At 43.2% G+C, this 24880-nt stretch overlaps 2 protein-coding genes across 2 annotated transcripts in view; one reads left to right on the top strand and one right to left on the bottom strand.

Moving 5' to 3' along the window:
• Positions 1–5087, bottom strand: part of LOC125287129 (semaphorin-4G-like) — a 32007-nt gene extending 26920 nt beyond the window's left edge. Inside the window, 1 exon segment of the mRNA XM_048232664.1 lies at positions 4969–5087. The gene's annotated coding sequence lies outside the window, so the exon portion shown is untranslated.
• A 2771-nt stretch (positions 5088–7858) lies between these two features.
• mfsd13a (major facilitator superfamily domain containing 13A) lies at positions 7859–24823 on the top strand. Its single transcript, XM_048232694.1, has 9 exons — positions 7859–8044; positions 10552–10880; positions 11448–11527; positions 12452–12907; positions 13590–13710; positions 15390–15486; positions 15896–16067; positions 22054–22247; positions 23085–24823. Exons 2-9 carry the CDS (start codon positions 10716–10718, stop codon positions 23333–23335), a joined length of 1536 nt encoding a protein of 511 aa, XP_048088651.1. The 5' UTR covers positions 7859–8044; positions 10552–10715; the 3' UTR covers positions 23336–24823.
• The last annotated feature ends 57 nt before the right edge of the window (positions 24824–24880 follow it).

Here is a 24880-nt window from a genome sequence, read left to right on the forward strand (position 1 = left end):
ACTAGAACTATAAGTGGTTTCATTCATCCGTGGAAACTACGGGTGAGAAAATGGATTTTACTTGGAATATCTCATCAGTTAATTCGTAACATGTGACAAAAGAATCCAACGGCAATTGTTTCAGCCTCAATGCACAAATGCATCAAACACCTGTCATGCAGCATATGGTTAGAATAAGTGGCATTGAGTGATCACCAAAAAACCTTATTTCATACAGGCACAGTCAACAATAACTATATTCTGCAGTAGGTTTTGCTAGATGTGTGCATAAAGATAGCGTTTAAAATTCCAGCTTTGCTCCACAACTCTACAACATTTTTATGACTACCCATAATTATTAGCTATGTGCCTCTGAAATTGTGGCATCTGATAGCTAATCCGGTGATTAAGCATAATGCTTCCAGACTCTTCTTGGCCACTTGCTCACGTACACACACACACACACACACACACACACACACACACACACACAGACACACACACACACACACACTAATTAGAGGGTAACTTTTCCACCCTACTGCATAAGATCGCTCTGATGAAAGAGAATGATAACTCACAGTGTAATCTTATGTACCATGGAGGTTTACAAAAGGGCAATTTGAACAAAACACCATTCATTGTCTCATAAAGCTGGGCATTAGTGGAACTGGTACTTGTCCATTGTTATTCTATCAGGCTAACTAGTAATTATGTCATTGATCTGAATGCATACATCCCCTCCTATATTCTTCCTCAGATTTAAAACTCCTGTTATTTGAAACCTGGGATGAATAGAAGAAACAGGAGGTGTTTTAGAGAGGGATTACTGTCCTCATCTTTACATAATAATGTACAATGTCTTTGTAACATTGAGCTTGAGGCTTTTTTCAGCAACACCATTTGTCCTATGGTATAATGTAAACAGAAGCTTGTTTTCACACGTCTACGGGTATTGTGTGACCTGCTATGGGTGGCTTGGTCAAACAAGGCGTCACCGTGACGACAGAGTGGAAACTCCCCTTGGAAAGGTAAATACATCTGCCCCGTGCGTGCAAAGAAGAAAAAAGCTGCTTGATATCGCTTGAATTTTGAAGACTGATGGAGTGGTACGTCAAGAGAAAATCTTCTACTCAAATCCTCGACCTTCCCTGCAGGCTGTGGATTACACTGAGGCTGACCCAGGAGACTTATTAAATAATACGACCACATTCAAATGACTAGGTGGTGTTAGGTAAGAAACTAGGCCCCAAACTCTGGCCCATTACAGGAGAGCATAAATCTGTGTGGACAGATTCAGAGTGATTTACACAGTATCTACAGATCCCAGGTCAGTGTGACACACTCACACACAGCCACACACACACACACACACACACACACACACGCACACACATTTTCACCTCCTCACCTCATTTGCCCCCTTTGAAAAAGTATTGACAATACGACGTAACAATACGAACGTCAACCCATCTGTCTAAACTGACTAAAGCCCCGTCAGGATGCATGATATCCAGCCTGACATTTTCTGCAGATGGCTCTGCAGTCGGCCCAGATTGAGCAGCTGCGTGTGTGCGGAGTGTTGAGCCAGTTCGGCACTGTGCGTAAGTAGCTAATTTTACATGAGCCTCAAAAGTCCCCAAATATGACATAAACACCCAAACGGCGGCTAGAGCATTAGCACTTGCTGCTTAACCAGCAGGGCATTACATGGGAGTGTTTTGAGCAACCGTGATAAGCACAATTTGGTGGTGCTCACACATATTTCAGCTTATACACTTCAGATGTAAAAAAGGCTACCCACACTTTAGATTACCCTTTCTAGTTTTGTCTTAACACACTAACACAAGCATGCACACACACACACACACACACACACACACACACACACACACACACACACACACACACACACACACACACACAGGCAGACAGACAGACATACAGACACACACACACAGGCAGACAGACATACACACACACACAGACAGACAGACAAACACACACACCCACACACAGGCAGACAGACAGATAAACAGACACACACACACACATTCATCATCATGATGTAGTTCACAATTTCACTCTAGTGATGCTTGACATACTGAGCTGCCACACACAAGTACACACATTAGGCTACATACTTAGATTGGGTGTGCACTATATCTGGGCACATTTAATTGCACTGACAGCTTATACTGATAGCGTGAAACAGCTGCCCGGGGATATCTTAATCTAATATTTAAGGATATCTGACTGACACGGCTGTTAGTCTCGGCTATATTGAGATGAAAAGCATGAAATTGGGGAGCAAGTCCAAGACATCCACTAACACCACACCAGTTTGAAAGCAAACAGAGGTCCTAAATCCAATTATTATGGTTTTTGTGTTTTTTTCCTGCCCAGTGTCATTCCTATGTGGCCTAAAAATAAACTATTCACTTCTATGCTTGTACAACATTTGACCAAGATGTCTCCAAGGATCAAAACTACTGTACTAGCAAATGCTACATGCCAGAAGTACTGAAGAGAGATATTCAACTGTGTGGCTATCCACTAGGTGTGTATTATGTCTAGCACTAGCATCACAATACACAGCATGCAACTATGTCCGCTGCAACTATCACTCTGCTGAATGCCATAACAACTCCAGGTCACTGACTAGAGAGACAGGCTGCATCACAACAGTAAAAAGACTAGGCAGGAAAGATAGGAACAGCAAGACGTAGTAGGTCTTTCACGGGTCTACAACAGATTGTCAAAACTAGCTCATTGATTGTTGTTATCTTAACCAGAAAACCACAAAATAAAATGTCCTGGTGTGTATTGCAATGCCATTCCCACCCAGAAGTTCTTTCCTAATTTTGTCTAGCAGTCATGTGGTGTCCAGAGGCAAAGTCCTGGAGCATTGATCTGTGATATTCAAACAAGGGGACCGTGACTGGGGCTCTCTTCTATCCGGCTACATCTGCAATCTGTCCACCACTCTGTCTTTGTCTTTCTCTTTCTCTCTCTCTCTCTCTCTCTCTCTCTCTCTCTCTCTCTCTCTCTCTGCCCTTTCTGCCAACAGCAACCTTGAAACATGTTTTCATATGCATCAGAGTCAGGGAGTTCAGCCCTCCCTCATAGCATCTCAGGGTTAAAGTACCTCAAGCTATTTATCAATAAATATGGCCAAATGAAAAAAAAACTGGTATAAAATTCCCATTTGTATTTTAATCATTGTGCATGTTAGGGGACATGAAGGACAGTAGATCAATTTAGTTGGGGCTCCAGCTCCCCAAGTCTCTCAAGTCATGGACTTTGGTATAATATATGCTCCACCAGCCAGTAACTAAATGGCCACAGCGTGTCGAGACATTTCCTGATCCAAAGCTGTTTTTCTTCAAACAGTAAAGATGGATTCTCCTGCATCCCCAGCCCTGGCTATACAAAATCTCAAACTCTCAAAGAGTACAATCTCATCAGTTAATGGCAGAGGTGTAGTGGTTAAAAAGAGGTGGGTAAACGAATTCTGTGATCACGGTAAGGTGGACTGCGCCATGCGGTATCGGATTTTTAAAATGGCATTCAGAACATGTTTAATGATGGTGGAGGTTATTGTCCAACCAATGGTATTAAATTATTCCTATTGTGTTGATGAGTGTACATATTGTGAATGTGGATAATACAGTGTGATTTTTTAATGTTAAAAGTTGCAATTGGTGAATAAACTCTTTTGAGAGGTGGATAAACTCTAATAAGAAGTGGCTAAACTCTACTTCTGAAACTTGCGTTTAGCCTCCACTACATCCCTGGTTAATGTCATGTATGCCTTATTCAATGGAGGGACAGCATACCAAATGACCTTGATGAAAGTTTGCATTTACATTTAGTGACATACCACATGATGTTTTTAAACTTTAATGTAGAAACTTGCATAAAGGTGTATGGAATAGGCTGACTTTGTTACCAGAAGTATTGAGGAAGCTCTATAGAATCTAGTCTTTTCTGAGATAACCCTGCACATATGTTGTCTATAGCCTGACAGTTCAATGACACACTGCTATGAAGGACAGGCTGTCAGATGATGCAATATCATCAGAGAATACTAATGGCTGGTAATTTCCAGTCACTTTCTCCTATCCCTAGGCCTTTTCAATCCGGTTGACATGTCAACTTCTGTCAACGCATAACAATGTTCTCCGGAGATGCTGACACGTGTCTTGCACCTGCAGCGGCTGAGTGCTCGGCTGTACACAGAAAAAGATACGGGATACAGTGAGTGTGAACCCATTTGAGAAGAGCAAACAAAAACACTCAGAGTAACCTACAGGAAGGGAAATCAGGCACAAAAACCGTGCGTTTCTGCACAAAGCGTCTTCACCGGCATGGGTAGCTTATCTACTTGAACAGCACTGCAGTAGCGAGTAGAATTTCAATAGTCAATGATATCTGAATATTTCGTAGGCTAATAAAGCATATTAGCTTGGCTCTGTGGTCTGGACGCATAATTAAACGCGGCGGATTAGGCTACTGACTTCTATATTATGCAGAATTGTACATCTTAGAGGATTTCAGACAATAATGGAATATCAAGAAGAGCAAACACGTATAGCCCATTAAACATCTTGATCCTAGCAAGTGACTTACTTTTGAACAAAGCGTCCTTGTATGGTATTTGGGCAGGATACCATTCTGTGATAAGGTTGTTATATGAGTGAAACTTCAACAACAAATTTAAAGAGCCTTAACTGGCTTTTAGACTTATCGATAGAACACTGCGGCATTTTAAAGGACAGTCCAGTCCAGTCCAGTGGCAGATTACAAGTCACCCTCAGCATGTTTTATCCAACGGGACCTGTCAAATGCACTGTCGCTTTCTGCCTATGGTCAAGATACAGTAGCCTACGATACACTACAGCCTGATAAACATTCAGAACTGTAATTATTTCACAACGCGATTAGGCTAATTAGAAGAACATAAAATAAACAGTGCGCAGTGCTTACCGCTGCTTCTGGTGATGTATGTGAAGAAAACCTCTCAGTATGCAGTTACGCAGAATTATTCGCGGGTAAAACGACGTAGCCTACACGCCAGCTCCTGATGCGCTGCTGGGGTATCTGGGGTACCGCATGCACATGCTATTGTAGTCGAATGGTGGACCGTCCCAGGTGTTGCAGCCACGCCCCCAACTTATTAATATGAATCTCTCTCCCGCGCGCTGTTGTCTTTTGCAATGAAGTGAACTACAATAAACTATAAAACGTTTTATATGTGTGTGTGTGTGTGTGTGTGTGTGTGTGTGTGTGTGTGTTTTGCCATTTTCTCAGACACGGGTTATGGTTGTGGTTGGTATGGTATTTAGCAGACGCTTTTGTCCAAAGCGACATAAATAACAACAATACAATACTTAAATTTAACAGTAAACAATTTTTTTAAAAGTTGGTAAGCCTAAGACTACAATAACAGTAACAGCAATTTAATTTTATTGATTTTTAAGAACAGCAATAATAAACAACAATGCCAATTCAATCAATAGCCTAATGGAAATAATTAAATAATAGGCCTATACGGTCTCACAATTACCACTGGACAACCATCTAAAATACCTGAAACGGGGAATTTAATAGTCCTATGTCTGGCTTCTGATACTTTCTATCACATTATATCATTACATTTTAAACGACTGTTAGGTTTTTAATATTCTAAGGGGTCACTTGCAAAAGAGGTCGATGAGACATCTGGATAGCCCAGGAGAATCAATGTAAATTAAATATTTGTTCGGAGTGCCACCTGCTGGCCGAATACCAAACAGCTCCTCATTAGTGGGTCATTCATCTGGTGATCATTTGAGGTTCAATTTCCTCTTACAGGTCTGTTTACTCCAAGATCTTGGGTATTAGGGTATTGGGTATTACTGTTATCTTCTTCTTCTTCTTCTTCTTCTTCTTCTTCTTCTTCTTCTTCTTCTTCTTTTTAGCATTATTATTATTATTACAGTGCATGCAATTCATTGGTTTCTTCTTTTTTTTTTACTATTATTGTTCCAGGGTGTAATTTGACTTGACCTGCTTAACTAGAAACTTGGTTCAAAATGTGTGTATAAAACTTATTATATGCCTAAGACTTTGTCTTGTGACAAGAAGAATGTGGAAGAGAGAGATGGGGGATAGACAGTAAAATAAATGAACAGAGCCAAATGCAGTAAACTATGGTGGCAGATTTGTTGGAGCGATGAATGGGCCTACACAATTACAATTTCTGTATTCAGCAGTAACCACAAAGATTTGGGCCTATCGGTTTATGTTTAAGCCCAATCTTAAACTGATGAATTGAGGTGTATGTAAGGATTATATCTGACCTAGCAAATTGACAAGCCTCTTATATTCTTGCATTCACTAATCATATTGAATGAAAGAAAGAGTTCACAGTATCTTAAAGGAACCATATGTAAGATTGTGGTCAAAACTGGTACTGCAATCACTTTCAAATTACTGTAGAGTGGTGTATCCCCTCCCCCTCCCCCCTGACTCGAGGTTGCCAACCCGGATGCCGAAACACTACTGACTTTGTGATTAGTAGATAGGTGGCGCATCAGGCCAAAACACAACATGACATGACAAAACACAACATCAACATCAGTTGAGGGCTGCAACTTCACTTTTTAAATGACAATATCCTGGCCGGAATACTGTTGTCAGTGATATAAGTATTTGAAATTAACATGATTTCTTAATGTCTAGTGACATATCAGGGCCATTTTATGATTAATTGAAATACATTTCTTACATACGGTTCCTTTAATGTTATAAGTCATAGCTGTTTTTGGTCAGCAAAATGGAACAATTGAGATGCTATGAGACCTGAGTAATATGGACAACCACATCCCTTGGCTTGTTGTCTTGGTGTGATCAGATCTGTCTGCAAACAAGGAAAAAAAGAAGGAAGCTAGAGTAAGCCTACACTCAATAAAATAGGACAAAAGTGTGTTTGTGTATCAAGTAAACAATGGAACTCAAGGGTTCCATTCCAGGGTAGGCTAGTCATAGACTATGACAGATGTATAAAGAATGTTTTTATTCAGTTATTTGCTAATGTTCCCCTGTCGGTCATCCATGAAACATATCTGGGTTATAAGAAGAATTTTCCTCAATGGATATTTGCTTCATTGCCTACTGAAATGTCAGGAGCTTGTTGGGACAGGCCTGCTGGCACATGTTAATATGGGCCAAATGTAGGTTAAACTAGGCCTAACTGTGGGCTTCTATTATCATTATCATTGCACACTGCCCTCTCCCCACATACACAGCACACTATCCCATCTCCCCTGTCATCCCCCCAACACACACACCAAGACCCCTGGCAGTTGGGTTAGCCCCTTGAGCCGTGGATCTGCCCAAGGTTTCTTCCTTGGTAAGGGAGTTTTTCCTTGCCCCTGTTGCTCTTGGGTGCTCCTTGTTGGTGCCCCCCACCCAATCCCAATCCTCCCCCACCTTTTTTATGCAGCCCTTGCCACTTAATCTACTAAACCCCCCCATTAATGCACAAATAGGCTGACACCAGACATAATTTCACTGCATTTCTTACTTCCAGTAACTATATGCATGTGACAATAAACTTCCTTGTATCCTTGTATCCTTGTATATGTTTACATGTTTCTATTAGGCCAAAAGGAAACCCCCATTTGGCATACTTGGCCATATAACGTTAGTTCAATACAGGAACAACTCATAGCGTATGTTGCTGCTCCTTGGTCTATAAAAATACCTGTCACTACACGGAAGTAGGTAGCATTGATCTGGGAATGTTCTAGGTTATTATAACAACACCATGTGTCCATAACAGTCAAGCATTTTTTTTTCACCATGGCCAGCGTGTTTGTGGTACGATGGTGTATGACGTAGGCACTAGGCACGCAAGCAAGCTTGTAGTTCTAAGCTAGATCTAGTTCCCCACGCCTTGCCTTGTCTCTGTATAGTCTGGCATCGTAGTACGACAGACGCGCATAGCTTGGAAGAAGCAACAAGCCAACTGAGGGATTTCAAATCTGGGAATCGTCAGTGTCAACACCTACCGGTGATGGTAAGCGCATTGTTGAAATAATTAGTTAACAAGAACAGGTAGAGTTACTACTTGAAGTCGATAAAGTTTACCGGTAACGTTAGCCAGCTAGCTAGTTGGTTAGCTGCTAGCTAGCTAACATTAACGTCAGCTGGTGGTCATACATTGTTTGAATGGCTTACGAAAACTTACACGTCTTCTTCTTAGCGATTATAGCTAGCCATCTTGGTCACAATTTCCCAAAACACTTTGTGGGGTTGATCGTCATATGGTTGATGTATTTCTTTTAACTTTAGACGAGGGCGTTAGTATAAATTAAATGAAGGGAAGCAATTAACGTTAGATACATAATCGATCACAATATCGCCAGCCGGACAGCTAGTTATCGAGGCATAACGTTTGACTTTAAGAAGACTAATTAACGTTAACGTTACACGGTATCAGGCTTCCTGAGGCTTAAGTGGAACAATCTGTTGCTTGGTTAACATCAGAGTAGGCTCTGTTAACATTGACGTTAAGCCTGGAAATAATTGTCACAAGAAGGGCTGACATGACCTGTATGCTGACCTGTAGAAGCTATGCTGAAAGATAAAGATTTTATTTGAAACTGTCATGTCTGATGCACTACAGCCAGACTGTTTTGATGGAGTAGCTTTGACATTAATTTAGTTTAGACATACATTCATGGATTTTAATGTTCATCATATAATGCCACGTAGGTCCGCATGTTGTTTATTTATTGGAATATCCAGTGTAAGGCACTATGTTGCGTAATGAGTTTTGATCAAACTGATTATGGATTTTTTTGCCATACAAAAAAATTGCAGTACAATTATATTTTCTATCTATTATGATTCCTCTTGCAGTTGTATGTAGTGTTGTAGTGATGTTTGGTTAATTTTGCATTGTTTATTGTAAGTACACTGTAAAATCCAATATGTGCTCAGCACTTGATCGTGAAGGTACGTGCGGGGTGGCCTACGTTAGACCTTTGCCAGGACACAGAGTCTTTGTTTTGTTGTAATCTTACCTCGGATCGGAGAACACGGTGTCATCACCTCTGGGCATGCCCTTGATACTGGGGCATTTCTGTGGTCTGGCGTGGAGGGAACACAGCCACCCGTTCCCAACAGCCGAGGTGAGATGGGAATCAGTGTGCCCGCGCAACGCGATACAGGTGGAAAGGAGAAAAGAGCGGATTTGCTTCGCCACCCATCTGATGGGAACAGGCCAGGTAGTGTGGAGCGCACCGGAGAGCTGGCACCGCTCCCGAAGTGTAGTACTTGATAATGGCTGTGTGACAGTTCCCATGAGATTGTGTAGACGAAATCGGGTGTGTTTTTCTTAAAATATGAATGGTATACAGTACTGCAAGTTAGTCAAAGTTGATCTGCTAGGCCTAGGGAGATAGGCCTACGTCATGGTAATATTGTCAAACCAAAGGCTTTGTGCTGCACTGTATTTAGCTGAGGTCTGAACATGTTCGGTCTTGTGTGAACCAAATGTGTATCATGACTACCCCCTTTTGGACCCTCACATCACATTTAATCGTGCAGGTGTGGCTAGAAGACAAGAGAATGATAAACTAGACTCATAGTCCTAGAGGCACAGCAAAGATTTAGTGATGACATCAGTGTAGTGCTGCACTGCTTTGTCTGTTTTTTGTTATCATTGTCAGTTGTTCTCATAGATTTTTACCAGTTGATGTAAGGCAAACTGTATGTCTCTTGATAATATTTTGTACCGGCTTTGGCAAAGAAATGAGGTACTTTTATGATATTTCCTCTTCAGTGTGTGCGTGCTGAGACAGTAATTTCAGTGAAGAGCCGTGTGTTATTACACCCATCATTCAGCCGGCTCTTGGCAGGAGAGGATGGTCGTGGTTGTTTTGTTGGAACTGAAGAGGGGCTAATCTGTCTCCATGGGAACCTTAAACTCTGATTTCCTCGGAGGAGTCCTCATTATTGTGTAGAGTGTTGCCGGAACCTCAGATGGACACGGCCCTGCCAGAAGCACACTGTCTCCTGGGAAACACAGCAACACCCTGATGTCAGAAACAGACACCAGTGGCCATCTGACAGTCACACCCGTGTGTGAGAGAAAGCGAGGAAGAGCGAGAGTCTCTCTCTCTCTCTCTCTCTCTCTCTCTCTCTCTCTCTCTCTCTCTCTCTCTCTCTCTCTCTCTCTCTCTCTCTCTCTGTGAGTGAGAGAGAGAAGGAGAGGGGAACTGTTTAATGTTTTCCATCCCCCTCAGTTCTCATCTTGAGACTTGTTGAGACAGAGACTGGCAGTGGTTAAGTGTTGGGCTGATGTTATTTGTGGGCCCCTGTATGTACAGCTAATGAGTGATGCAGTGAAAAGCTTTTTCATCCGTGCTTTTTTGTGCTGAGAGTCATCTCGGAATCATAACGCTGGAAAAAGTAGTTTTAAAATGTTTTTAAGAGGTTTATTGCCTTCTCTCTATCTGTCTGTCCCCCCCCCCCCACCTCTCCCCCCTCTGTGTGTGTGTGTATGTGTGTGTGTGTCAGGACTGGGAGTGGGGCTGACCCCCACAGCCCGACTGCTCCGCCTGTGGGATGATCGAGTCTCGACGTCCGATTAAGCGAGTGATAGAGAGCCCAGAGAAGAGGAGAAGGAGGAGAGCGAGGAGGAAAGCAACAGACAGGGCGGCAAGAGAAGGAGGAGGAAGAGGATGGGAAGAAGACCTTGGGGTTGGTGCCTGGGGTTGTCAACGGCGCTGCTGTACGGCTCGCTGTCCCTCTTCGTCTCTATCCTACACAACGTTTTCCTCCTCTACTACGTGGAGACATTTGTGTCCGTCTACAAGATAGATAAGCTGTCCTTTTGGGTGGGAGAGGTGAGTGTATTCTTCTGTAGGTCGAATCAAACAGACAATACCCTGTATGACAGACAAACACATAAAACACAATAATAACACTTACTCAGTACAAACTTGATGTCCATCTGGTTTTGTCTGCCACTGGCACTCATATGATGTATGACACACTTAGCCTTTTATTGTGTTCCTCTAACTGAACTGTTAGTGCAGGGTGGAAACACTACCACTAAGGTTTTGATTACAAAGGGACACTTTTGCACTTGATGTAATACGTGCCCCACCTATTCTGTAAATATCTTAGCCCAAAGGCTACCGATAAAGAAGTGATTGTAAATGTATTTCGTTCACACATGAAATGAAATTGTAGATATGTCTCTCTTCAGTTTTGTAGATTCTTTAACTGTAGTATCTCTGAGTAATACTCTTATTAATTTATTTATTTATTTGTTGATTGATTGATTGATTGATTGCTGCAAGAGGAGGAGAAACACAAGATTTTTATTCTCCTTATACACGTATAATGAGGTGTAACAATAAATGTATCTTGAATCTTGAATTTTGAGTTTTCTTCCCTTCCCTCATCAGACAGTGTTTCTGATATGGAACAGCCTGAATGACCCTCTCTTCGGATGGCTGAGTGATCGCTCCTTCCTTGCATCCACACAGTAAGCTGCTTCCTCTTTCTTACTTTTCAGTTAGCTCTCAGTTACGTAAAAAGTTGGGTTTTCACTCTCAAGCAAGCCTATAGGGTTAAACCAACTAAGCCTGCGTACATCTTTGTGACTAGAAGAAGTTCGCTTGGGGTGAGCCAGGATGTTATCCCTTGCAACCTTATCCTTAATGTTTGGGGGTTAGTAGTCTTGTAGTAGTAGTCTTTAAAGTTCAGGTTTTTGACATTAGAAAATACTCTATACACTAAATAGACTATTTCACTAGCTCTCAAGCTGATGATGCTCAAGGGAACTTCCCTTTGATACTGAGCGGGCAACCATTTCATTTCTGGAGAACTTAAATCATAAGTAGGCAAATTGTGATGATTGTCTAATTAGAACTCATTGGAACAAGTTATGTGGTTGCCCAGCAACATTACTCAAAAAGTTGCCCCATGTATCATCACCTTGAGAAACTACTCTCTTCTGCGTCTCTACTTCTCAAGGTTTGCATGCTGCCAAGACGAACCCTAACATTCTTGGCAATTGTTGGTTGCCGTCTTTAGAATGCTCAGTAAACTAACTGCTAGGTCCATACTGCCCAGACAGCAATTGACTAGACCGACTTTTGGACATGTCAAACTCAAACAACTCCATCCAACAAACACCAACAAACCAGAGGTTCAGAGTGCAGAAGCTTTAAATAGCCTACTACTCAAAGTGTTGTCAAAGGAGAAAGTGGTTGAAGAAGGAGGAGGTTCATGATAAGTGTATGTTAGAAGTGTTAGTAGAGGAAGTACACTTGGATGAGTTGGGGCAAGCGACGACACATTCATTCTATCTCTTTCTCTCTCTCTCCTCTCCTCTTCTCTCCTCTTCTCTCTCTACCTCTATCTATTTTCTCTCTCTCTCTCTCTCTCTTCCCCTTGCTCTGCTCAGGTCTGGTCCTCAGATCTCCGGCCCGGAGGTGGTGCTGCAGCGCTTGCGGGCGCTCTCGCGCAGCGGGCCGCTCTTCGCCCTCTCCTTCCTGGCCTTCTGGGTGGCTTGGGCGCGCCCCTCGCTCCAGTTCCTGCTGTGCCTGTGCCTGTACGACGGCTTCCTGACGGTGGTGGACCTCAACCACAATGCGCTGCTGGCCGACCTGGCCGTGTCGGCGCAGGCGCGTGCTCTCCTCAACTTCCACAGCTCGCTGTTCAGCGCCCTGGGCTCGCTGTCCGTCTTCCTGTCCTACTGCTTCTGGGACAAGGAGGACTTTGGGGCCTTCCGGCTCTTCTGCATGAGCCTGGCCGCTGTCTCCGTGTTGGGCTTCGCCACTGTCTCGCGCCTGCTGAGGGTCCGATTCCAGGCGGAGGTTGGGCTGCGGAAGGGCCAAGATGAGGGACAGGTGCTCAAAGAGTGAGTTGTTTCACCCTATAACATAAGACACTTGTTTTTTCTCAGTGTGATCAAAATGTATCAGTTTTTGACTGCAAGAGTGATTTGATTTCAGTCTATAAGAAAAAGATGACACTTGTTTTTCCCAATGTGACCAAAATGTATCAGTGTTTGACTGCAGAACTGCTTGTCCCTGAACTGTAACATTGTGTTTTGTATATAGTTTACCGCACAGCTCACGTGTTGGTGGTGCTCAGTACTGTAGCTTATGGAGTATAGCTTTCCCCAGGCAAGGCTACATTTATGGATTCAATTTTTGGCAGCAAAACAAAACCAATCCACATTATCCACCAAAAGTGCTTGTTCCGTCAGTCTTTGTTGACTTCCAGTGTTTCTTTTCAAGAGTGACTGTGGGTGTGTAATAGATGTGGAATCGGAGAATCAGAAACTCATATTGTTTCCATTAGGGGATTTGTTTTGTTGTTGAAACGTAAGCCGACTAGACTGAGACACTCACTCACCCAGCCACTTTAGGTGTCTAGTGAACAGGGTGACCACTGAAATGAGAACATTCTCAGATTACACACTTTTCCCAGACTCTGCGTGCTCCTCTGTGCCCATTCCTCTGTGAAACTCGTCGGCTTTCCTTGTTTTTCCTCTCCCTCTCCTCACTTCTTTCCTCCTCTTTTCTCCATGTTGGTAGGCTGGTGATTGGCCAGGGTCCCATGGTTCCCCAGGAGAGACCTGTGACTCTAGGGGAGTACCTGAGGCAGCTCTCCAGGCACAGGAACTTCATGTGGTTCACCTCCATGAACCTTGTCCAGGTATCATAAATGGTTATGACATAATGACAAGCTGTGATTCCCCCACACACACCTCTTTCTCTTTCTCACGCACACACACAAAATCACACATGCTGTCACAGGCACGGTTTTATTGGTCCTGACCTTGACAACACAAATGCAATAGCCCTCTGTTAAAAACAGAATGGAATGTTTCTGTTGGATATTCTGTCCCTCCAGGAATTTGCGATGTTGCGATCGCAACAGTTAATGCAAATTCAACCAATCCCCACAAAACTTTGGGCGACCTTGTAATTTTGAGAATATTGAGCCAGATGCCACACTTCTGCAGACACCAGAGATTTCCCTTGCAGTTTTGATGTCAATAAATAGAAGGATAACGTTAATGATCTGCTTACTTGCATCTCTCAACCTGGTGTTGCTAATTTACCTAGGCTATGAAAGAAAGTTTATGTATGGCTTTTTTTTTACTGACATTTGAGTACGCTATGCAACCCATTGGAAAAGCTCTTACATCTTTTACATTGGGCAGCCGTGGCCTACTGGTTAGCACTCTGGACTTGGAGGGTTGCCGGTTCGAGCCCCGACCAGTGGGCCACGGCTGAAGTGCCCTTGAGCAAGGCACCTAACCCCTCACTGCTCCCCGAGCGCCGCTGTTGATGCAGGCAGCTCACTGCGCCGGGATTAGTGTGTGCTTCACCTCACTGTGTGTACACTGTGTGCTATGTGTGTTTCACTAATTCATGGATTGGGTTAAATGCAGAGACCAAAAGGACAAGGGATCAAGGGATCAAAAGAGTATATATACTATACTATACTATCTGGAGATGTCCTTGTTTGCTTAAAGTCCATGTAGTACCAAAATCATAGAAATGACTAACATTGCGAGACACTTATCTCTTCTAGGATCCAAAAAAGATTTTTTAGATATTTTATCTAATGACATAAAACACCCCGATGTGTATCTACATATTCTAATGCACTATGCAAAAAGTTATTTCCACTCGTAGCTGAAAACAGAGAAATGCATGCCTTCCGATCCACTCAATGTAATTAGGCTACTCTCACGTCTGAGGTAGGACAGGGTATTTTAAACCAGATACAATGTCATCAGCCAGCAGTCTGGTCTGGTTTGTGAAAACGCGTTGTATTTGCCCTTATGCTCTCTGGTCTATGATGTCTCAGCACACGGTCCGAGTTTCTCCACCTAAACAGAGAGTGACTGGGGTGATATGGGTCATGGAGAATTTATTTAATTTTGTTCCTGCAGCGGTCTATGTACAGGGAGATTTGTTTATGTAAGACTAGAATTCTACTTGCTTGGGCCTCTTGTTAATGTGCGCTGCGTGTGACCTGTGTGTGTGCACGCTCATCTGATTCTGTAGACAAGAATTCCATTTGTTGTTTGTTCCGTTTAATGGGCTAAAGAAAGACAGGCTATCCATGTGAACGTTTAATCACCAGCATGGGAATAACTGAGGCATCATCTGCGTCAGGGTCAGGTTCGGACATAAAAATGAAAATGTCTATCGGGTTTGGACGCAACTCCTACGGACGCGGGCCGGGTTCGGACAGAAATTTGCGGCCTGAACCGCAACCAAATACAGATGCCATTCCCCTTTCCTGATAGATACTTGTTAGTGTTCTGTTCCTAATAGATGCTTACATCATTATTTTTATTTGTTTGTGTGTTTTGGCAGGTATTTCACTGCCACTTTAACAGCAACTTCTTCCCCCTCTTTCTGGAGCACCTGTTGTCGGACCGGATCTCTGCCTCCACAGGCTCTTTTTTACTGGGTAAGAGTTCAGCTGATGGCCTCCCCTCCATCCAGAGAATCTCCGCCAACCCCACTGATCTGAAGCAAAAGATGTGTTCACTACATTGTGTAGCAAATGAATGGAAATGATTTGGCTACATTGAATCAGCTAATGAATATTTTTGCTAATGTGAAATGTGCGAGACCTGTCAGCACTTTCAGTGATCACTTCCACATTGTGTAACTTTGCATCGTCTCCTGGCTTAGTCCTGCTTTCTTTTAAACACAATGGGACCATTTATTCGTGCCCTGTGGCATTTACATCATGGAGAAACTTGTCCTTGTTTGTCGATGTCAATGTTTACTCCTGAGTCTAAAATTGAGCAAACAATGGAATGCTCTGTCGATCCACGACCGTGAGCGTGAACGTGCCACTGTCCTCTCCTCAGGTGTGTCATACATCGCCCCCCACCTGAACAACCTCTACTTCCTGACCCTGTGCCAGCGTTTTGGTGTGTACCAGGTGATCCGCTGGCTCTTCCTGCTTAAGCTGGGCCTCAGTGTGGCCATGCTGCTGGCTGGGGCAGACCACATCTACCTGCTGTGCATCTTCATCGCCAGGTAAGTGACGGGTCATATTCACTTAAACAAACTAACAAACTCACACATGGTCGCATTCAATTAACCCCACACACACACACAGTCACACTCAATTAAACACACACAAATACACACCTGCCTTCATCTGAGCCTCATGTCATGTGTGGAATGTTGATTTTGGCAGTAGAGTTCAGAATGACATTTTACAACAGGCACTTATGCAGACTGCAGAGTAGTAACCTTATCAGTCATTTTCATTCATTTAGCTCACTTCCTCATCTGTAGATTCCATAAGAAATGGAACTTAACTTCCCCCTTTTTATGACAATGGTTGCATATCAAGAGGTTGTTAATACTAAAACATTTAGACGACAACAACACCTCTTACTGTTGTGTGCTCTTATATTGTGTGTTATTACTCTGCATCTCAAGGCAGCCTACATTGTTGTGGGTGACTTTAACCACTCAAATTGAAAATACTGTACTGCCCAAATTTATCCAAATGTATCATACCTCACAAGAGGAGAAACGATTTTAGACCTTGTCTACACAAACATGGCTGATGCATGCAAAGCCGCCCCCCTCACCCACCTAGGACATTCAGCACTCATCAAACGTGTGAAACCAACAGTTAGGACAGTCAAAGTGAGGCCAGTGGGAGCTTACTCGGTTACTTCAGCAGCGTTTTGAAAACACTGACTGGAGAGTTTTCGCAACTCCAAGGCCATCCATGACTCCCACACGGACATTGATTCATATGCCTCCTCCGTTCTGGACTGTATCAACTCCAACATCAACAGTGTCACCACCCTCAAACGGATTACGACTTTCCCTAATCAGAAGCAGTATGCCTGCTTTAAAAATAGGATGATAGGGAAAAACATTATTCCAGCTAAGTATTCAATAATGAATACTGAATATTATATTATAATATATTAACCTATAATTATTAATGTGCAGTAGAATTTAGGCATGTAGAAGACAAACCATGTTGTAGAAAGATGCATCATCATATGAGATTTGCAACGATATGACTCAAAAACAGTCTTTGGTAGCATACGTGACGTTGCTCTCTCTGCCACTCGTTGTCTAGGTGTGTGGCACGTCTTCTGAAACATTGTTAAATTCGGGAACATTAGCCTATTGGTCGTTTCAATTTGGGACCTTGCAGTCAGAATTGTTGGTTTATTCAGTCTCGAGTCCAAAGTAGACTGAGTTATTCAAAGTGTCAGTTTATTGCACATACTTTTTATGTAATTTTGAATTTGGATAGCCACTACTTACCCGTGCTTGTTGGCGTGTTGTTGCAAAATCCGCGGAATCATTGTATGCAAGCAAACTGCATACAGGAAGTTATTATTGTTGAGGTCAGATGATAATCATCCAAACATCTTGCGTCTTAACCCATGATTCAGTGCTGCCAAAACTCCGCTTACACTCTCTGCCTCTGGTCCTGCGCTGTGCGTGAGAGGGGGTGGCTACGGTAGAGCGGAGAAAGCCAACGCTTCTTTTACCAAAATATTTAACAATATCTTTTGCTTTACTTATCCAAACCACGTCAAACTTGGCACTGCACTTACTCGTGCCCGTAGCAAAACACCTGTCAAGTTTGAAATCAATTGGACTAACGGTTCGACAGATATGCAAGCCTACAGTGTATGAAGGGGAGTGGAAACAGTAGAGTGGAGAAAACCAATGTGTGCTCCTTTTACCAATATTTTTAACAATATCTTTTGCTTTTCCTTTTTTAAAGTATATTTTAGTTTTTTTATGCCTTTAATGAGACAGGACAGTGGAGAATGACAGGAAGCAAGTGGGAGAGAGAGTCGGGGGTGGGATCCGGAAAGAACCACGGGGCGGGAATCGAACCAGGGTTGCCGTCGTGCCACGGCTGGGGCATCTTTTGCTTTTCTTATCCAAACAACGGCAAACTTGGAACTGCACTTACTCGTGCCCGTAGCAAGACACCGGCCACGTTTGAAATTATTTGAACCATTGGTTCGAGAGATATTTGAACAACACACACAGAGAGACAGACAGACGTTCCTGCAATTTATAGATAGATGAATGAACAGTGAGGTCAGACGATGAAGGCACGAGACATTGCATTCAGATCAGGTGATGCTCAAGCCTATAGCTCATCCAGGGCTAACCTGAAAAGGGGCATCAAAAAGGCCAAGCACAACCACAAGCTAAGGATTGAGGATCATTTCAAGAACAACTCTGACCCTTGACGCATGTGGCAAGGCATCCATCACCACCCCGTCAGGACACCTCCTTGCCTGATGAGCTGAACCACTTCTATGGCTACTTTGATAGGGACACCAAGGAGGTGGCCATCAACGCTGTGATCTCCAGCCCCTCACTCTCCACCATCAATGTGTGTGTCGCACTGAGCAGGACTAATGCACGTAAGGCTGCTGGTCCTGTAGGTATACCTGGACGCGTACTCGGGGCCTGTGCAGTGCAGCTGACTGAGGCTTCGACTGACATATTTAATCTGTCACTAGCCCAGGCAGCTGTTCTCGCATGCTTTAAGGCCAGGACACACCAAGCCCGACAGCCGTCGGATGTCGTCGGGCGAGGTTGGGGACTCGAGTCTGTTTGGTGTGTCCCGTGCCGTCGTCAGTCGGAGGAGCCGTCGTCGGCAATGACCAATCTGATTGCTGGAGTGCTAGCCCTTGACTAAACATTACCTCGGATTAGTATGACCTTTAGCCCTACATTCAGCGATGTAAGCTATGAACCCATTTTGATAAACTATCCTAACATATTTTTGCTAGTAGACTACCACAAAGTTGCTGAATGTATGTTATTTCAGGTTAGTATGCAACAATATACAAGTTTAACCAAAGTCCTTAGTTGCTACCTAACTAGCGAACATAACTAGTAGATCTGTTAACGGGCGAAAATAAATAATTTATTCTGTGTCCGAAAGAGTGTTTCATTGGCATCACACACAAGCAATGACTATAAAATAGTACACAATATATATTTTTATTTATATTTTCTTATTGCCTAATCAGAAAAGTCCAAAACTGGACTGGTTCCATTGGCGAATCCTTTTATGATTAATATTTTCGGCTCTGAATCTTTTAGCGCCGCTTGCTGTTATGGAAACGTGTAGCATCGTGCGCACAAGCAGAACGTACGCTCGGCGTCGGTGTCGCTTCTGTGTGTTCCGAGGCACTTTTTTGACCGACCCGGGGAGACAGGAGCCTACTGATCAGTCCGACTGCTTTTCTGCCGACGGTCAGCCGTTTGCTTGGTGTGTCATGACCCTTAAAACCAACTCCAGTGTGCCGGTGCCAAAACACTCCACTGCAACAAGCCTTAATGGCTTCAAGAGGCTGGTCCTGGCCCACCTCAAGACCTGCTTACCACCCTCACTGGACCCCTTCCCATTCACCTACCCTCAGAACAGGAGCACGGAAGATGCTATCTCTACGGCACTACACTTTGCCCTGTCCCACCCTGACAATAGCAACACCTATGTGACAATGCTGTTCATGGACTTCAGTTCTGCATTCAACACCATCATCCCCTCCAAACTCCCCACACTTAGTGAACTGGGCATCAAGACCTTCCTCTGTAACTGGATTTTGGACTTCGTAAACAACAAACCTCAGTCTGCTAGGTTAGATAACCACACCTCCTCAACCGTCACCCTGAACACCAGCATACCACAGGGATGTGTGCTGAGCCCTCTCCTTTACTCCATCTTCACCTATGACTGCAAACCTGTACATGGCTCTAACTCCATTGTCAAGTTTGCTGACGTCACTACAGTGATTGGTCTCATCAGCAACAACGATGAGACGGCCTACAGGAAGGAGGTCCAGCACCTAACATTGTGGTGCACTGTGCATCATGGTGACAACAACCTGACTCTCAACACCAAGAAGAACAAAGAGCTAATTTTGGACTTCAGGAAGTCTAAAGCTAGCTACCCATTCTGGCTGCCCAACGCATAACCGGTTCCTCACTCCCCTCCATTGAGGCCATCCAGGGCAAGCTATGCTTGCGTAAGGTGAGCAGCATCATCAAAGACCCCAACTTCAACCACAGACTGTTCACCCCGCTTCCCTCCGGGAGGCGTTACAGGTCTCTCCGCACCCAAACCAGCAGGTTTAGAGGAAGCTTCTTCCCTGCGGCTGTCACCCTACTGAACTCTAGCTCTGCATCCCGGTGACAACCAACAAACTAATCTTGATTGAAAACAGATGTGGCAGTAATCAGGCCTGGACGTGGCTAGAAAAAATTGAACTCCGGTGTGATAAACCACAGTTATGTTTTTCACACTTTTTCACACAGGGCCATGTTAGTTTCTATAATAAAAATCTTTATATTTAATCTTCATTTAATAACGGCATTTTGGGTTTACTTGTGTTATCTTTGCCTTATATTTAAATTAGTTTGATGATCTGCAAACATTTAGGTGTGACAAACATGTAAAAAAATGAGAAATCAGGAAGGGGGCAAACACTTTCACACCACTGTATCTGTCATTACGGTTCATACTAAATATCCGTTTTTCTTATAATATACACTGCATATATCTATATTATTATTATTACTACTCTTATAATGTTACTGGAACGACACTGCACATATCTGTACGTTGTTCATACTACATAGCCATATTTATATTCTGCTTTTTAAGGTAATTTAAGGTTACTGCCAATACACTGCACATATTTATATTTAATTTATATTACTGTAAACTATTGTATATATTGTATATTGATATACTTTGTATATCACATTGCAGTTTTCTGCTTTTTTGCACTTCTGGTTAGACGCAAACTGTGCTTTGTTCATCTTTTGTACTTGTATACTGTGTAGCGAACTGCTTTGCTCTGCAGAACGCTAATTTTGAGGCCCAATTTCATGAACCGTGACGTCACCTTAATTGGGGGCGTATCTGTAGTATTTAGTAGCCGTAGTCGGAAGTGCCAATGGAGAGTGTGAATGGCGGAGACCTGAACAGAGTTGTGGAATATACGCGAGCCTGGAGAAATAAGTAGCCTATTGTGCTTAACGTAAATAAGCGGCTTCAAGTCGAGTTAGTATTTACTTGTCGTTAGAATCCGTGAATCGTCTGCCTCGTCTTCATTCGTGGATTCGTGGGATTATGTTTGTTTTGGATACCTGCATCATCTAAACTACCCTCGGATCAAAGTTCAGCATTCAACAAACACATACACGCATACACACACTCATACACGGACATATTTTGTTTGTTTGTTATGCCTGATTTGTATACGTTCACGCATTCAACAAACGCACACACACACTCATACACGGACATATTTTGTTTGTTTGTTTTGTCTGATTTGTATGTGTTCATGGTATGTAGATTACGGTTACGCTGAGTTCCAAATAGGGTTATCATGTGACGTGTAAACTATTTAAAAGGGGCTGTAGCCGCTGACATGTCTTGTGCATATTGTTTTGATGGACATTTTTGTGTTGAAAACTTCTAAAAACAAAGACCGTGAGAAAGCGAACTGTACTCGTGACTCTGAATCTTTATTTCTATGATTTATTGCTGGCGGTGTTGACCCCAGTTAAGTGGCAGGATTTTAGGCCTGTCTGGCGCCTGAATTGCAGTACCTGGGGCTCGCCACCGTTACAACTGCACAATGACAATAAAGTTGAATTTAATTCAATGTGGTGCCCACACTTTCTACTCAGGGTTTCCCGCAGAAAATTTGTTTGTCAAGGTGGTAGGGTGGGGTTTTTGTTTGTGCCATAGACTAAAGACTCTGTACCACAACCGTACCGTGCCCGAGTCCATCTCCTCAAGTGGACCACGGATAAGTGTACCATGCCCGGGTACGGTACGGAGCAATCACTCAGGTCAAACGAACCAGGGCTCAAATGTACTCTGGTACGGTACGGATGGCATGTACACCCTTATTTGTACACTTATTTGTGAGTACACCCTTATTTAGGTGCTGATTGCTTTCTGTCAAACCTCTCCCTTGCTTTCTCTCCCTGTCAGTAACCGAGTGTTCACTGAGGGAACCTGCAAACTGCTCAACCTGGTCATCAGCGACCTGGTGGACGAGGACTACGTGCTGAACCGGCGTCAGCAGGCGGCATCTGCCCTACTCTTCGGCATGGTCGCCCTGGTGACCAAGCCCGGACAGACATTTGCACCTCTAATTGGCACGTGGCTACTGTGTGTCTACACAGGTGAGTGTACACAGCGGGGTACATTTTATGTGAGTGTGAATCAAAGATTTTAGAGCGTAGCACCCAATGAGTCCGGTCACCTGAGCTGTGTGTTTCCTAGGTTATAGCAGTTGCTATGCAGAGGGTAATACTCTGTTTTTGTTAAACACAGCTGAACACGGTGGATAATTTAACTATGGTGTTTAGCCAACAGCTGTACATAACTGGAAATATAAATTCAGATACAGATACCACACAACAATGTTGGTGGTAATTATTGTTACAGAAACAGGCAGCTCAGTCCAATAAAAAAGAAAAGAAACAGAAAACCGAAACAGAAAAACAACCATACATAAATAAATAAATAGATAAATAAATAAATAGTTCAGATCAATGTTGGTGTTCAGGAGTCTGGTTGCTAAAGGAAAGAAGCTATTTTTGAAATGTGTGGTTTCAGTTAGTATGGACCTGTAGCATCTTCTAGAGGGAAGCAGCTGAAACAAGTGGAGGTTTGAATGTGAGGGGACTTTAATTATTTTGGTAGCACTGGTTATGGTGCGCTCAGAGTACAGTGTAGACTGGAGGGAGGTCACAACCAATTATGTCAGAGGCTTTGGTGATGACCCTTTCTAATTTCCTTTTGGTACGACTGTCTGAGCTCCCAGACAGTGGTGGATGAGGTGATTTATGATGGCTTTATAGAAATGCACCAATATGTCTGACAGCTCATTTCAAGTTAATAAAAATGGCACACGAACATATTTATTTAGCACATTTATTCATACAGCATTTGTAATTGTACTTTCACCGTTCTCTCTCTCTCTCCCCCTCCCTCCCTCACATTCCCCTCTTCCTCAGGCTATGACATATTTGAGCGGGACCCTCTGAGTGATGCGGTGGCAGTCACGGTTGTCTCGGGTCCGGCGACGGCCTCCATGCCCCTGCGGCAGGGTTGCTTCTACTTGCTGGTGTTAGTGCCCATCACCTGTGCCCTGCTGCAGCTGCTAGCCTGGTCCCGCTTCACTCTACATGGGCGCCGCCTGCAGGGCATTAAGGCCCAGAGGCAGGATGTCCAGCAGGGCCCCCCCCTGGATGTCAAGGCCATCTGATGGAGTGGGAATGGGCTCTCATGGTCAACCAAGGGACAAGAAAATGGTCAACCAAGCTGACTGAAGAACATGTGAAAAGCGGATAGATTCATGTGCACTAACACCACACACACACACACTCATGCAAAGTGACACAGATATGTGCCAAGCACATTTTCATTCACGCAATCTCTTGCCGCCAAAAAGACATTTTCACCTTCTGCCTGACAGAGACTTTAGAGCTTTGAGAACACCCTGTGGGAAGGACGAAGTTCTTGCCAATCTGGGGCTCACTCCTTGGAGTGCCTTGCCTTTTATTTTTGTGCTACAAAGAAAAATGTGTGTTGTTATTGTTGTTATATTTATAAACTGAAATTGTGACCAAATACAATGAGGGAGGGAAAACAAATCATGTGAGGGGACCACTATAACCAATGGACAAAAAGCACCCTCAACTTTGTACGGTGCCTTGGGCTCTGTCCACCTTTGCCCAAGGAAAATGGAATGCTTGAATCCCTCTGGTGGATTGTTGCTCGCTGCAGCCAAGCTGTTTTATCTGCCAAAAATGCAAACAAGTGTCTATGTTTGTATTTTGTCCTCCGAAGGAAACACTTTCTGTATTCTTCTTTTTGATTTTCTCTATCTACCCTCTCTGCATATTAACTTGTTCTGTGAAAAAAGAAAGCATTCCAGGTTTTACCCATATTCAATTGCATGACTCAATGTAGCAAATATCATAGTGGTATTTTTACATTGAATAAGCTTGTTAAACATCCCAGTCTGGATGTCCAGAGTTTTGATTTTATACAGTATGTGGCCAAGAGCTCTGCTAACTTGGATGTCTTGTTGTTTTTATTGAGTTGAGCAGCACAATGTTAACTAAAACTAAAAATCAGACATTCCAGTAAAAGTACAATGTGTGTTTCCAACTTCTTTCCCATAAAGAAAGAAACAAAAACATTTTGTATAGATTGTGTGTAGACTTGGTTACACATATATTTTTTTATATCAGTTTAGTCCAGTGTTTTCAATTTGTACACATGAAGGGAGAATCTTCCAGTTGAGAAATTGGTTTTTGGAGCATGTGCAATTTATGGTTAAAGGGGGTGTGTAAGGAGAAGCTGCTGTCAACTCTGCACCCAATTCAATTCAATGGTAATTAAGTTTGTTGTAGTGATTTTTATTTTATCTGGTATGAAATTGGTGAAGACCATTCTGCCTCCTAATTTATTCCATTCTAATTTATATTAGTTGATAAAGGTAAGCTATAGGGAGGGAAAGTAATCTCATCGCCACCTACTGGCTCAATTTGGAAGTGACTCAGGAAATTCAGATTACTCAACACAGTCGGGTCTCAGTGTCAGGAGACTGCCTTGTGAAGTAGCCTGTGATCAATCACTGTTGTGGCGTTGATAAGTGGATTTGTTGCCCACCCCTATAACTATTCCTGGTGGCATCTGGCATTGTCAAACATTTTTTTCACCAAATAAAGAAAATTACATAACTCTTTCCTACCTAGTTATCAACTGTCTCTTTCTACGTCACCAGCAGCCGTCCTCAACTGGA

Source organism: Alosa alosa, chromosome 22 (assembly GCF_017589495.1).
Source record: "Alosa alosa isolate M-15738 ecotype Scorff River chromosome 22, AALO_Geno_1.1, whole genome shotgun sequence".
Taxonomy (NCBI): Eukaryota; Metazoa; Chordata; class Actinopteri; order Clupeiformes; family Clupeidae; genus Alosa; species Alosa alosa.

What these genes read in the sequence shown, in the direction of transcription:
- mfsd13a (XM_048232694.1), top strand. Translation starts at nt 10,716, where the DNA reads ATGGGAAGAAGACCTTGGGGTTGGTGCCTGGGGTTGTCAACGGCGCTG. An exon ending in TGTCCTTTTGGGTGGGAGAG is followed by an intron (nt 10,881 to 11,447) that starts GTGAGTGTATTC and finishes TTCCCTCATCAG; the next exon opens with ACAGTGTTTCTGATATGGAA. An exon ending in CTGTGCATCTTCATCGCCAG is followed by an intron (nt 16,068 to 22,053) that starts GTAAGTGACGGG and finishes TCTCCCTGTCAG; the next exon opens with TAACCGAGTGTTCACTGAGG.